Source organism: Lissotriton vulgaris, chromosome 11 (assembly GCF_964263255.1).
Source record: "Lissotriton vulgaris chromosome 11, aLisVul1.2, whole genome shotgun sequence".
Lineage (NCBI taxonomy): Eukaryota > Metazoa > Chordata > Amphibia > Caudata > Salamandridae > Lissotriton > Lissotriton vulgaris.
In genome coordinates, this window is record NC_141699.1 from 945,674,035 (window position 1) to 945,687,021 (window position 12,987).

The window sequence follows — 12,987 nt, forward strand, 5'->3', positions numbered from 1 at the left end:
TTTTAACTTTTTTTTATTGAATAGAGCAACAGGTGAACCAAAGGTACAGAACATGATATACTTTAGAATTCAATAATCACAAATTTCCAATAAGTTTCCAATAAATTTCTCAAATAACAAACAAGAGATAAAAAGTTAAAAAGTTACAAACGATATGCAAAGATAAAAGGAAGGTTCATCGAGATAGAAAGTCAGCCTACTACAGCATTAAAAAAAAATCCCAGGACATTGAGTGCAAAATATGCAATTTATAACGTGCAACAGCAATAACGTGCAAAACTGCAATAAAGTGCGAATGCAAAAGTGCCAAAAGTACAAAAAAGTACTATCTTAAAAAGTGCATAGTGCAATCTGATATAGGAGAAAGTGCTAGTAAATGTCCTGGAAATCAGATAGAAGGCTATAAAAGAAGAATCATCTCCTCACAATTTTCTTCACAAATCATCCTCCCTTAATTACTTCTAGAGTCTCAAAATATTTCAAGTTCCTTTCAAATCTCCCAACAGCTCCCACTCTACCCGCATAAGCTTTTTCAAAATAACAAGTTCTCCTCATTTTGTTGAACCATTTTAAGTGTGATGGGATCTCGCTGGACTTCCAGTTTTGTAGAATTAAGGAACGAGCAACTGCGCAAGAAATAAATATAAATACCTCTTCTGCTTTATTAAACCTGCTCCTATCTTTGCATATACCGAACAGGGCTACTTCTGCTGTTGGTAGACGAGATTTCCCAATAGCCTGTTTGATATCGGCAAATATTCCCTTCCAGAAAGTTTCTAACTGGTGGCAAGAAAAAAAAAATGTGATGCCATCCTCCCTGGCCATTAGCCATACATCTGAAGCATTTATTCTCAGCTCCGGGAAACATCCTTTCCAAAGCCTCCGGTGTATAATATGCTAACCAACGAGACAGAAAGCACATCCTTTTATAGTTGGCAGCTCGCAATGATCTATTCCCCAAGTCACAAATGACCTCCCAATCCTTTGTGGAAAAGTTACATTGTGTAGCGAGATTTATTTTCTCAAGATGACTGTCTACTAAAACATTTTGATTTGAGCAATGAAGCATCTTATACCAGTATCCGATACCTTCACTCATTCCTTCATACAGGGCTGTTAGTATGATATTAGGGGGATTAAGCAGACCACTTATCTCTTTTCTAATAAAATTAAAGATCTGCATATATTCAAAAAAAGTTGGATGTAATGAGCCATTTACTCTAGCGGCTACCTGCTGCCAGCTAATTACCCTGTTTTGGATTACAAAATGTCTTAGCTCTCGAAAGCCACAAAGTTCCTAAGATTTAATACGATTCAGGCTTAGTGGGAGGCCTATTTGAATACGTTCTTTTAAGCTTAAATAATGAGAACTATCAGTACCATATTTTCTGAAAAGGAGCGACATTCTTGAGGCATATTCTCTTAGTGTTTTATAGCTTGACCTCTTTGGGAGCTTTGCGATTTTTAAAAAAACTGGAATTTGGGAGCCTACCTCTTGTAGCATTCTTGTAAGAAAAAAATGATCTCTTGTTTGATTATTCCTCAATAATCCTGCCATTATATCGAAAAATGCGGCTTCATAGTAGGTCCTTAAATGGGGTAGGGCTAAGCCTCCTTGTTCAGCTGGAAGTTGTAATACTGGAAGTTTAACTCTTGAAGCTTTGTTACCCCATATAAAGCCTCTCAGCATTGTTTTGATTTCTTTAAAAAATGTTAAATTAATTTTAATGGGCACGTTACTGAACAAAAAGATAAGCAAAGGCAACACCGACATCTTGATCAATGAAACCCTACCTATAATTGATAATGGAAGAAGAAGCCAGTGATCTAAAAGGTTCTGAATTTTGTTCTTCATCCTGATATAATTCATAGAATAGAGCATATCATATTCGGTAGAGACATATATGCCCAGATATCTTATTGGGTCGCTTCTTACAGCTTGGGCCTGCAGATCATCAGGGAGAAAATGAGGATCAGTGTTTAATACGAGGACCTCAGTTTTTTTGGATTTACTTTATAACCCCCTATCTTTTCATAATTATTGAACTCTCTCTCATCAAATTTTCAATATTTTCTTTTATGGGTGATAAATATAAAATAATATCGTCGGCAAACAGTTTTAATTTAGACATACCGACTAAAGGGGGCTGAATAGCCACGTTGTCCCTTATCTTAATTACTAAAGGTTCGATAAAGAAAGTAAAAAGTAGCGGGGACAACGGGCAGCCCTGCCTTGTGCCTCTGTGTACCTTGATCTTACCAGCCTGTTTCATATTGATTATTACTTGGGCCGATGCTCCCTCGTAGATGTTAGAAAGCATTTTAATAATTGAGGCTGGGAAACCAAATTGACCGAGAGAGTAAAATAATGCAGCCCAATTTACTAAGTCAAACGCTTTTTCCCCGTCCATCATCAATATACAGGCTGGGGTCAAATTAATATTAAAGTAGTACAATGCCTGGATTAGGAACTCGGTGTTGGCTGCCATATAACGACCTGCAATAAACCCAGACTGGTCCTGATGAATGACCTCCTGGGCAGCAAAGACAAATCTCTCAGCCCATATTTTCATAAGGATTTTGTAATCCGAATTTAGTAGGCTAATCGGCCTGTATGAATTAACATCATACTGATTTTTATCTTTTTTAAGAAAACATATAATTGTAGATTCCTTAAACTCAGCAGGGACGTACCCGCCTAGCCTAACATGATTATATAACTTTTTCAAGGGAGTTGCTAATTCCCTAAAAAAGACCTTATAAAATTCTGTAGGGAATCCGTCCTGACCGGAAGCTTTTCCCCTGAGGTTGACTTTATACAGTTTTGTATTTCAGGGATATTTATTTCCAAACTAATTTGATTTACCCGACTTTCGGAAATTTTGGGGATTTGTATTTCAGCAAAATAGTCCTGGATCATTACATCCTCTACCTGATAGTCCGTTGAGTAAATTTTTTCAAAATGATCCAGGAAGATTTTTGAGATCTTGACTCTATCCTCCTCCTCCAGCCCACTCTGAGGATCGCGAATTTTCACTATCAGTGATAACTCTTGCTTTTTTCTGGGAGTCAGCTAGTGGTTTCCCCACCAACTGGCTGTCTTCATAAACCTTTTGTTGGAAGGCTTTCGAGCTGTTGATCTCTTCCGCTACAAAATAATCCCGAAGAAGAGTTTTAGCCTGCTCTAGTTTACTTGAATGATGTTGAAACTGCAATGCATATTCCCTCTCTACGTCTGATTGAAGCTTAGCTATTTTTAACTTTCTTTCTTTTGCCTTAGCGCTAGTATATGCAATAATCTGGGCGCGTGCTGATGCTTTGAATCCGCCCCAAACAGAGAAGGTTTCAGCTGTATTATCATTTATTACAAAGTATTGCGTAATCCAATCTCTGAATTGTGAAACCCATTCCTGGTTCTGTAAGAGGTTGCGATCCAGCTGCCACCTGGGGCGCATCTCATCCACTCCTCCCAATTCTACTTCCAATTCAATTCTAGCATGGTCCGAAAACGGATTGCATCCAATCACAGCTCTTAAGGTCAAAAAAGATCTAGATATTAAAAAAAAAATCTATTCTGGATGCAGTCCGAAACCGGTGGGAATAGCATGTAAAAGATTCAATTTCAGCATTCCTATAACGCCATGGATCCCTTAATTGATATTCATGTATGAGTGCTTCAAAAAAACATTTTGTTTTGGGCTTTAACTGTTTCTTTTTCTTGTTAGAAGTATCTCTTGACAAGTCTTGGATAAAATTAAAATCTCCTCCTAGTATTATCTGTCCTGGGATGCCCCTCAAAGATTCAGAAATTTCTGACAGACCGGAAATATCATCGTGGATGGGGCCATAATAGTTAAAGTTTATAATTTTATTTTGCAGTTTGGCCACCACCCAAATCCACCTGCCCTTATCTCTATGAACCTGAAGAATTTCCCAGGCAAGATCCCTTGAGAAGTAAATAGCAACCCCTCTCTGGGCCACCCCTGCTGATGAGAAAAATACCTTAGAAAAGTAATTAGGAATAAACAACCTCAGACTATTAGACTTCAAATGAGTCTCCTGAAAGAAGACCACCTGAGGTCTAATAAAAATTATCCATTTCAGCAACGCCCCATATTCTGTTTGTTTAACATTCCATTTGCATTAATTGACAGGATATTACCAGTATTACTTTTCATCTGAAAGAATATTTTATCACTGCTGCGTACCTATTAGAGAAACTAAGACTAGAGAAATAACCATTGCTCATATTTCTTTTTGCTGCTTTTACCTCCCCCACCCTCCCCAGGAATGTGGAGATCCCCCTCCCTTCCACGCTGGCCACATTCCTCCCACTTCTTCTGATCTGGGTGTCCTTTTGTTACACCCTGCGTGACCCATGGATCTGTTACCGCCCCATACAGATATTGTACACTATTCATGCTAGGGAAGAAAAAAAAAACATCAGAGCAAGAACAGGCCCAAGTTAGATTTTCCCCTTTTCCGATCTAGCTCCTGAAGAAATCTCCTTCTGAAAAGAGTGTGCTTCTTCTATGTCCGTAAACAAATAGAATTTTCCTTTAACCAGGACCTTCAATTTTGACTGCTGTGCGATCGAGGCTTGAGCGCCATTTGCCTTGAATAAGTGTAAAATTTTCACAAATTCTTTTCTTCTTTTTGCCGCTGCTGCAGTCATATCAGAGAAGATCCTACATTTCACAGTTTCTGATACTGCAAATTGGCGATGTTGGAAAGCTTTTGATAGAATCTTCTCCTTGATCCTATAATCAGCAAAGTTCAAAAGAATAGTTCTTGGAAACGGAGAGTTAGGGAAGCACTGAGCTGGGACCCTATGGGCTCTTGTTATTCTCAGGTCTCCCTCGAATTCAGGTAAAACTGTATGATGAATAAAAGAATCAACCTACTGAATAAGATCGGCGCCCTCTGATCCTTCCGGAACCCCCACGATCCTTAGGTTTGACCTTCTAGAATGATTTTTGAGCTCCTCTAGCTTGTTTTCAAGAGCATTCTTCTTCTTAGCAGCCTCCTTTGCCTCTCCCGCAACCAGGTTCATTTGATCTTCGAGTGTAGAGATCCTCGTCTCTGGCTCCTGAAGTCTCTTTGGGATTACCAGCATGGATTCCTCAAATGTATCCATTCTTAATTGAAGGGCAGCTATCTCCACTTGCTGGTTATGTTTGATTTCTCGAATTTCATCTAGAAACAGGTTCAACATTTCGCGGATGCCCAGCTGATATCTTGCCTCTGAACTCTCTTCCAGCCCCAAAAAATTATCTTCTCCTACTGAAGGATTTATTGTAGAACCTACATTGGTTTCCACAGAGCACAACTGTACTTCATTCCCCTCTGCATTTGGGGCTCCCAATACCTCGCTTTGTTTACCTGGAGATGAAGAGCAGACTTGCGTGTGACCCGACCCACCCAGACACTCTAGTGTGCAGTTTCTAGAAGGTTGTGAAACACTTAAAAGAAGAGGCGCAGACATCTTATCATGACAGATTGCTTTAGACAATTTTATTGGGCCAGAGTCATTAGATTGTTCATTAGATCATGCTATGTTAGCTGGTGAGGCTGATAAAGATGCTGTGGTTGGTGAGGCGGCAGGAGCTAAGGCAACGGGGGATTGTGCAGAAAGAGACTTAGGAGTGTTTTTTTTTTGTTGTAAAGAGCGGATAATCTTTATCCTCCTTTCCTCCTTTACCATTTTTATTTTTAACCTTTCCTGTTTGAGGTAACGTTTCCGGAACTGATTCTAAAGTGCCGGCTAGTAATTCTACTTCCAGCTCTGGTTCTGCCTCAAGCTCAAGTTCTGGATCTGACTGTATCATTAAGTCATTGCTTTCTTGACAGACTATCCCAGCCTTTTTTATCTCTTTGGGGTTAGGAGGAGTAGGTAATTCATCCTCTGAAGATTCCGGTAGCGTATCCCCGGCTGAGCTTTCCCCCCAGCTTTACCTTTGTTTTTATCATTCTCCTTAGCCACCTTGCGAGTAGACTTTTTAGCTTGGGCTAAGCTAGTTCTCGCTTTCTGACGGGCAGCTAATTCGGCTTTGCTGGCCTTAATGGCCTCCTCACCTTCCCTTTGAGGTTTTCCCATTTTTACGTATTTTTTCTGTCAGTTTTGTCAAAAAAAAAAAATAATAATAATTTTACTTATGCAGTCTTCTTACCCCCCCACACCCGTTGCTACTCCCGTTGCTACTCACGGTGCTGTGGGTTCGAGCTTCTTAACAAGCCAGTGCTACAGGAAGATTTTCTTTAGGATCCTTTCCTTCGGGGGAGCTTTTCAGGAGGCTCACAGTGTTAAATTCAAAGGTTCTGCCTGCACTGATCCGGTAGCTGTAGCTGGAGACCCCGCTTTCAATTAGCAGCACATAGCAGTGGAAAACTCGGCAGGTAACAGTCCCGAAAAAATCCGTAGAAACCCCGATGAAGCTTAAAGAAATCTGCCCCAGGCTCTAGAAGCTAGGAATGCCTAAAGCTGTGAGCAAGCAACCTCGAGCGAGCAAGCAAGAAAGGAAGGAGGCAGTGTCAATGGCAGGCTGGGCAAGCTGAGGGAGGCTGCAACGCCGGAACCCAGGAGAACAGCTGATCGGCAAAACATGAATGAAAAATAATCCGCGACTCTCCCCAGCGGCTTGCAGCAGCAGGCGTCCCCCACCGCACAAACGATACACCGTGATTCTTCAGCTAAATCAATAGACGCCGTAGCAGCAGCATCTCCCCATCGTGGCTGCGGTGTCTCGATCAGCGTCTACGCATTCCGCCATCCGAGGGGCGGGGTCACAGTCCACAGGTCACGGGAGGCTACACGGAGGCGTGGAACTCCGTAGCCATCCCCCCACTGAGACCGTAAGCGTTAACTTGTTGTGTGTATGTCAATAGTTTTTTTATTCTCTGGACAAATTAGGGGGCGGACAAATTAAGTGGCACAAAACCCTCTCATTGAAGAATTCTGTTCCAACTGTATGGTTTTGCTCGTTGTGCCTTCCTACCAGGGTCTGTGGTCCATTCAGCCACAAATAAAAAAGCCTAAGATTTAAAAAATGAAGTAAAAAACTTCAAGTGCCCAGCCACGTACGCCCCAAACCAACGACCCAGCAGTCCTAAACCTTAGTCAATGTTTCTGCAGGAAGGGTTAAGTGCACCCTTACCCAAACACGTCCAAGCCAAGTACATAAGGCCTGATGTACTGAAAGACTAATCGCAAAAATAGGTTGTAGCTTTCACCCCTACTTTTGTGACCAGCCTTTAATTTTGTGGTGTGACATATGCACTAAAAAGCCATGTTGCAAAATCTCATATCTCGGGAGGGGACAGGTTTACCTACCTAACAAATATTACTTATGCAGGCTTCTAGTTGCGACAGCCTGTTATTGACTCAAACACAGGGATGGTGGCCTGCAAGGAACAGCAGACCAACTCTCCTACATTTACAAATCAGCAACTTCAAAAAATACATGTAAAAAACAGCACCTGTTCCTTAAGGGAAGCAGTGCTGCTTTAAAAAAATAAGTTTCCCAGTCCAGACCACAGCTTGCTTCTCATGAGGCTGCCAACTCTATTCCTGAAGGGCAATGGGTTCCTAGAGAATTACTGCCCCCTGAGGTGTTGGGTAGTGTTCAGTGGTTTATGACTGGATTTTTAGTCTCAAACCATTGATCCATTGCTAACCGATGTACAAAAAGGAAGGAACATTAGTTTTTCAACCCTTCCTAATTATAATTGAGTATAGAGTGTAGAAACCATTTTAAGAGTCGGATGTTCTTTTGGGGCTTACAAAATAGGTTTTCAAATACAAAATCGACCTCTTGCAGTTGCAAACACTGAATGTGCGAGGTTCAGGATTTGCAACCACAAAAGGTCTTTGTACATTGAGCTGAAAGACTACATATTGGTTTGCGGAGATCAGGTAACTAGTGCTTTGCCACCATTTCCAGTGTGTCTTACATGGACATCTATAATTAAGGTTAAACATAGTCAAGACAGACACACACAGCGGTGTCTCTTGTTTGGTTATTTTATGGCCTAGAAGGGTCAGGGGAAAAATGGCTGGGTCTGTGGCCTGAAGCCACATTTCAGAAGCCAAGGTGTGCCTTCTGCCACCTGAACCAGCAGCATAACTTCTATCATACACGTTGATTACAAACCTCTGCCAAACACACACCTCTCCTGTGCACAACCTCATCAGTCCCTTTCATATCTCTCTCATCACGCATATAACACTCACACAATACACTGTTTTTATCAGCGTAGCTTGCATCATCTATTTCCAGCATCATCCGTTTTGGGGCTCTGTTTATCCATCAATCTTTTTAAGGCAAATGACATCAGACAACACAACATATTTTCAACTAATATAAAAGGCAACATCTTTCGCCCAAGGTGCTCCTTATTTGTTGCCATCATTCCCTTATCCTAGAATGGGCAGGCCATGTTTCCCCAGGCACTGTCTTGATGCACAGCAAAAGACCTTCATGCAGGAATTCAATTCTTTCTAACCTACACCACTGATTCTTCCAAGAGGAGCTGGTGCACTTGCTGCCATAGCAGGACCATCAACAGCTGAAAGTAACTAACTTTACATATTCGCCCATATGCTCCAACGAAACATGTTCACCCATGCATCCACATGGAACTGCTCATCATAGTTCAAGGTGCTTTATATGCAGTTCCAAGATCTAATGGTCTGGAAAACACTCTGCACAGCTCCAAGACTCAGTTCAATGTAACTTCCTAAGCCAACATAATAAAAGCTACCTCCACTAAAAGCAAAGCTATAAAGCACTGTATTAATTCCATATCAAGCTACCCAACAGAACATTTCGACTAGATTAGCATGATCAACAACCTCTTCAAGGTGTAGGTTGACCAAATCAGTAGTCCTTCTTACTTCAACGCCCTGTTATGCACCTAGTGGTCACACTTCACACTGACCAGAAACAAACTTTCAAGATTCTTCAGTTCTCTGTAGGTCAGTTTGTCAATGAGGACATTGACCTCCGATAACCGTAAATGCATGTCTCCTAATCTACTTTCAACTTTCTGCGGGTTTTGACATTATCAACCACCAAGTCCTGCTTAACACTTCACAGACTGCTTTCAAATACATGATCTTGCAATGTTTTGCATCCTACCTTTCTAATGTGTACAAATTGCAGAATTGCCATTAAAGTCCCATCCTTTGCCTACTGGGGTGCAAGAAATGTCCTACGTATCATAATCCCAGACTATCCACTGCCACCCTTAGAGATTGTACCGTACAGGGCGTCACAAATCAAATGACTGATAAAGTAAGACTGGATCACTCCTACTGTCTCTCCATTCGCTCCTGAATCAATTCAATTCAAAAATTCTTTATTTCGGCCATTTGAGGCCATAAAAGAGCAGTAATAAATACATAATACAGAGGAAATAATTATAAAATTCATTGCATAGACACCATAGAATTCATTACATGCATAGAAAACGTATATACAGTATAAAAAGGATCAAAGTGTTTTATGCTTAACATTCAATATCTACTAGTTGACGCCTCTTTGTCCACATGGCTAATAAATACTTGGAAAGTGCAAATATGATAAGACTTGAAGTGTCTGTCTTTAAAATTCTAAAAGCATGTGAACAAATACAAGCCAATACTTCCTGGACTTAGTATAAGCGGGGCAGAAGAAGAGGACATGTAGTTCGTCCTCTACATCACTACTGCAACCCGGACAAGACTTGTTGGTAGCGTTGGACCATTTGCTTGTGAAAGCTTTGATTGGTAAGGTGCCATATCACCATTGAATAAAAAGTTTCTTGACTAAAATTGGGAAAACTACATCCATAAAATCCTCTAACAAATAAGAATTTTTGAAAGCTAAAAAAGAATCGGTCAGAGAGCCAGCATTAGGAGTGCAGAGATAAAAGTTCAGTTTCTTTTCCTTGTAGACCCTGGTAAGGGACTTACGTGATACCTCAAGACAGCCCCTTTCCGGGTTATCCCACATTTCAGGCAGGCCTAAGCTTCAAAATTCCCGCTTTATAAACCCCAACCAGGGAATTTTGGCTGCACCATTGAGAGATAGGATCTGCTTCAGCTCTTGCCTGTAATGGAGCAGATCTGTTGTTACCCATATCCGGCGCCAAAACCTTAGCGGTTTCAGAGCTAACTCATCTTCAATAGAAGTCAGTCCCAGGTCTAGCATACGGGGAAGGAGCGGGGTACTTTGGGGGAGAGTCAGCAAACGTCTACTAAATTTTGATTCAATCTTGGCAATCTCTGCCCCGTGAGAGTGTCTCCACAGCTCTGCGCCATAGAGAGCTGCAGCCCTTGCTTGGGTCTTGTAGATCTCTAGGGCAGGGCTCACTGCCTTAAGAGTTAATGTGTTTGAAATTTTGGAGATGCACACCCACCAACTGTGATAGTTTAAGTTGGGATTTTACTTGTTGAGGTCCCCAGGAAAGATTTTCATGGAGTGTGACCCCAAGATATTGAAATGTAGTGACCCTTTCCCACCTCACACTGCCCAGAGTCTGATTAGAACGTGTAGATGCCGAAGGATTAAATATCATGAATTTTGTTTTATCAGCATTTATCTCAAGACCGCAGCTTCGACAGAAGTCCTCAAAACCATTAAAAATTCATTGAATCCCCATTGGGGATTTGGAAAGCAGGAGGGTATCATCGGCGAACATAATCGCCGGAACCCTCCTGCCAGCCAACCTTGGTGCGTCGTTGTTGGGGACATTATCCAGATGGGAGATTACACCATTTACATAGAGGCAAAACAGGGTCGGGCCAAAACACAACCCTGCCTCACCCCTCTGTCGACCAGAAACCTTGATGACAATGCCCCATTCCTCCCGCATCTAACCTGGGCAAAGTTACCCCCATGCAATCTCATCAGTACATCCAGAATTCCAGGCGGAACGCCCAGATCCTGGAGGACCTCCCACAATTTTCCCCGTGGCACTAGATCGAAAGAGGACCGGAGGTCCACAAACACCATGTAGAGGCTGCCACACTCAATCTTTGCCGTTTTCCAGTACAGGAGAATCAGGCAAAAGATCTGGTCCATGGTGGATGTGTTCCTCCGGAACCCTGCCTGAAGCGGACGTAGTACTTCATGGTCCTCCATCCATGCCAGTATAGATGGTCGAAGACAAGCAGCGCAAACATGTTTGGGGGGACGTCGATAAGACTAATAGGCCTGTAGTTGGCTGGGAGCAGAGGTGAACCCTTCTTATAAATTGGCACTATCTCCGCTCCCAGCCAAGTGGAAGGAACCTCCATACCCCTCAAGATTGCATTAAAAACAATAAGCAGGTAGGGGGACCAGATCCCTGGTTGGTGCCTAAATAGGTCCTCAGGGAGTTTATCAAGTCCCGGGGCCTTACGCACTGCAAGTTTTCCTATTGCGTGGGACACCTCCCCCAATGTGAACTCTAAAACCTCATGCTCAGTATTTAAAAGTAGAGATGCCGCTGTATTATCCTCCGCAGGTTCAACTGAGTATAAGGCTTTAAAATGAGATTCCCAGACTGAGGCATCAATGTTGGGCTCTATTGCTGATTTTGGTTCCCCCGAGCCTATATTTACTAGTGACCAGAATCTGCGGGCGTCCCTAGTTTCCAGAGCAGTGGTTAAGTTAGACCACCTATCCAAATCCCACTCGCTCCTTGCATGAACCATTACTTTTTAATAATGCAATCTGAGTTCACAAATTCTAGTTTTATTTGTCCCAGACTTGACTTCCTCAATCAGCTCGGACTTGAGCTTTCTGCATGCTGGGTTGTACCAGGATGAAAGATTTGTTGCATACCATTTAAGATTTTCAGCTGTTACATGCCATTCGACCTTCCAGACAACCTCAGGATTGCCAGTGGTCAAAGCAACACGCGCAATAATGACTTTAAAGCCCCAAAAAGGAGGTTCAGAACACAAAGCTTCTGAAATGCATCCAGTATCTGGAATACTATTTTCCTACAAAGATCTGTCAACTTCCTACTCTCCTCCACTCCCTGAAGGATTTGGACAACATACCTAAAAGGCACATCATGTGCACACATAAGTAGTCGACTACTGCATCCTGACTTGTATGTAGGAAAAATGTCTCTGCTCCTTCACACACCTAACCTAATGCACAATCTCTTTACCGCTGTGTTTGCATTCTCCAACTTCCCTTATATACAGTCATTTCCAATTGTTTCACCATATTTGTCACTAAAGCTTCTTGTATTTAATTACTGGTTTAGAAATCGTTTTTTTAAGAATGAGAATTTCATTCAGGTTCATGTGATTCCTAATGTTTCTGGTGTTCTCGAAATGAAGATTCAGAATTCCAGAGTTCAGCATGGCAGCACCAAAATGTTCAGTTTTGCCCTGTTGTAAAAGCATCTATTCCTACACTACGATATCCAAAGTCATTGTTGACTAGAGTGGTAGATGTTGTTAACTCAACACCAATCTGGAGAGGCAAGATGACAATGATCAAGAAAAAGGTAGGTGGGCGATACACCTTGTGTAAAGAGCAGATGTTGGCCATTTATTTATAGATATGTGTACAGAGTAGGGAGTATAGTTGGAGGGGATCATGAGAACATTTCAACTATAAAGACCTTCTATCCGTCTGAATTAATATTTACTTGCGTCATGTTTTTTTAAAGCTCCGATGATGAGGAAGAAAGGGGGAGGAATGGTGTGCGAGAAGTCTGCGAGGAAGTCCGGTAAGACCAGAGATCCGCTCAAATTCATACCCACATCCCTCCTAGAAAGAAGCTTGTTCTGGTGGAATTGGGTATAAGTGATTTGTTGTCCTAAGCATCAACAAGACCCAGCTGTGTTACAATATACATTTACTATACAAATCGCAGTATATTATAGCATTGCACAAGACAAAACAAATGCCATTTTGTTCAAAAGTAAAAACTTTAGCTTTATGTAGTCCCAATGGGGTAGTGACTTTCATATAATTGGGGCAGATCTGGGAAATGATTCCTAAA

The 12,987-nt window shown here is 41.7% G+C and overlaps 1 protein-coding gene across 2 annotated transcripts in view; it reads left to right on the plus strand.

Annotated features, from left to right (window-relative positions):
* LOC147683726 (von Willebrand factor A domain-containing protein 5A-like) overlaps positions 1 to 12,987 on the plus strand; it is a 306,655-nt gene that overhangs the window by 83,139 nt on the left and 210,529 nt on the right. For both annotated transcript variants that reach the window (XM_086944896.1, XM_086944897.1), the window contains exon 3: positions 12,652 to 12,711. In XM_086944896.1, coding sequence (XP_086801022.1) covers positions 12,652 to 12,711 — 60 coding nt within the window. The remainder of the gene's footprint in view (positions 1 to 12,651; positions 12,712 to 12,987) is intronic.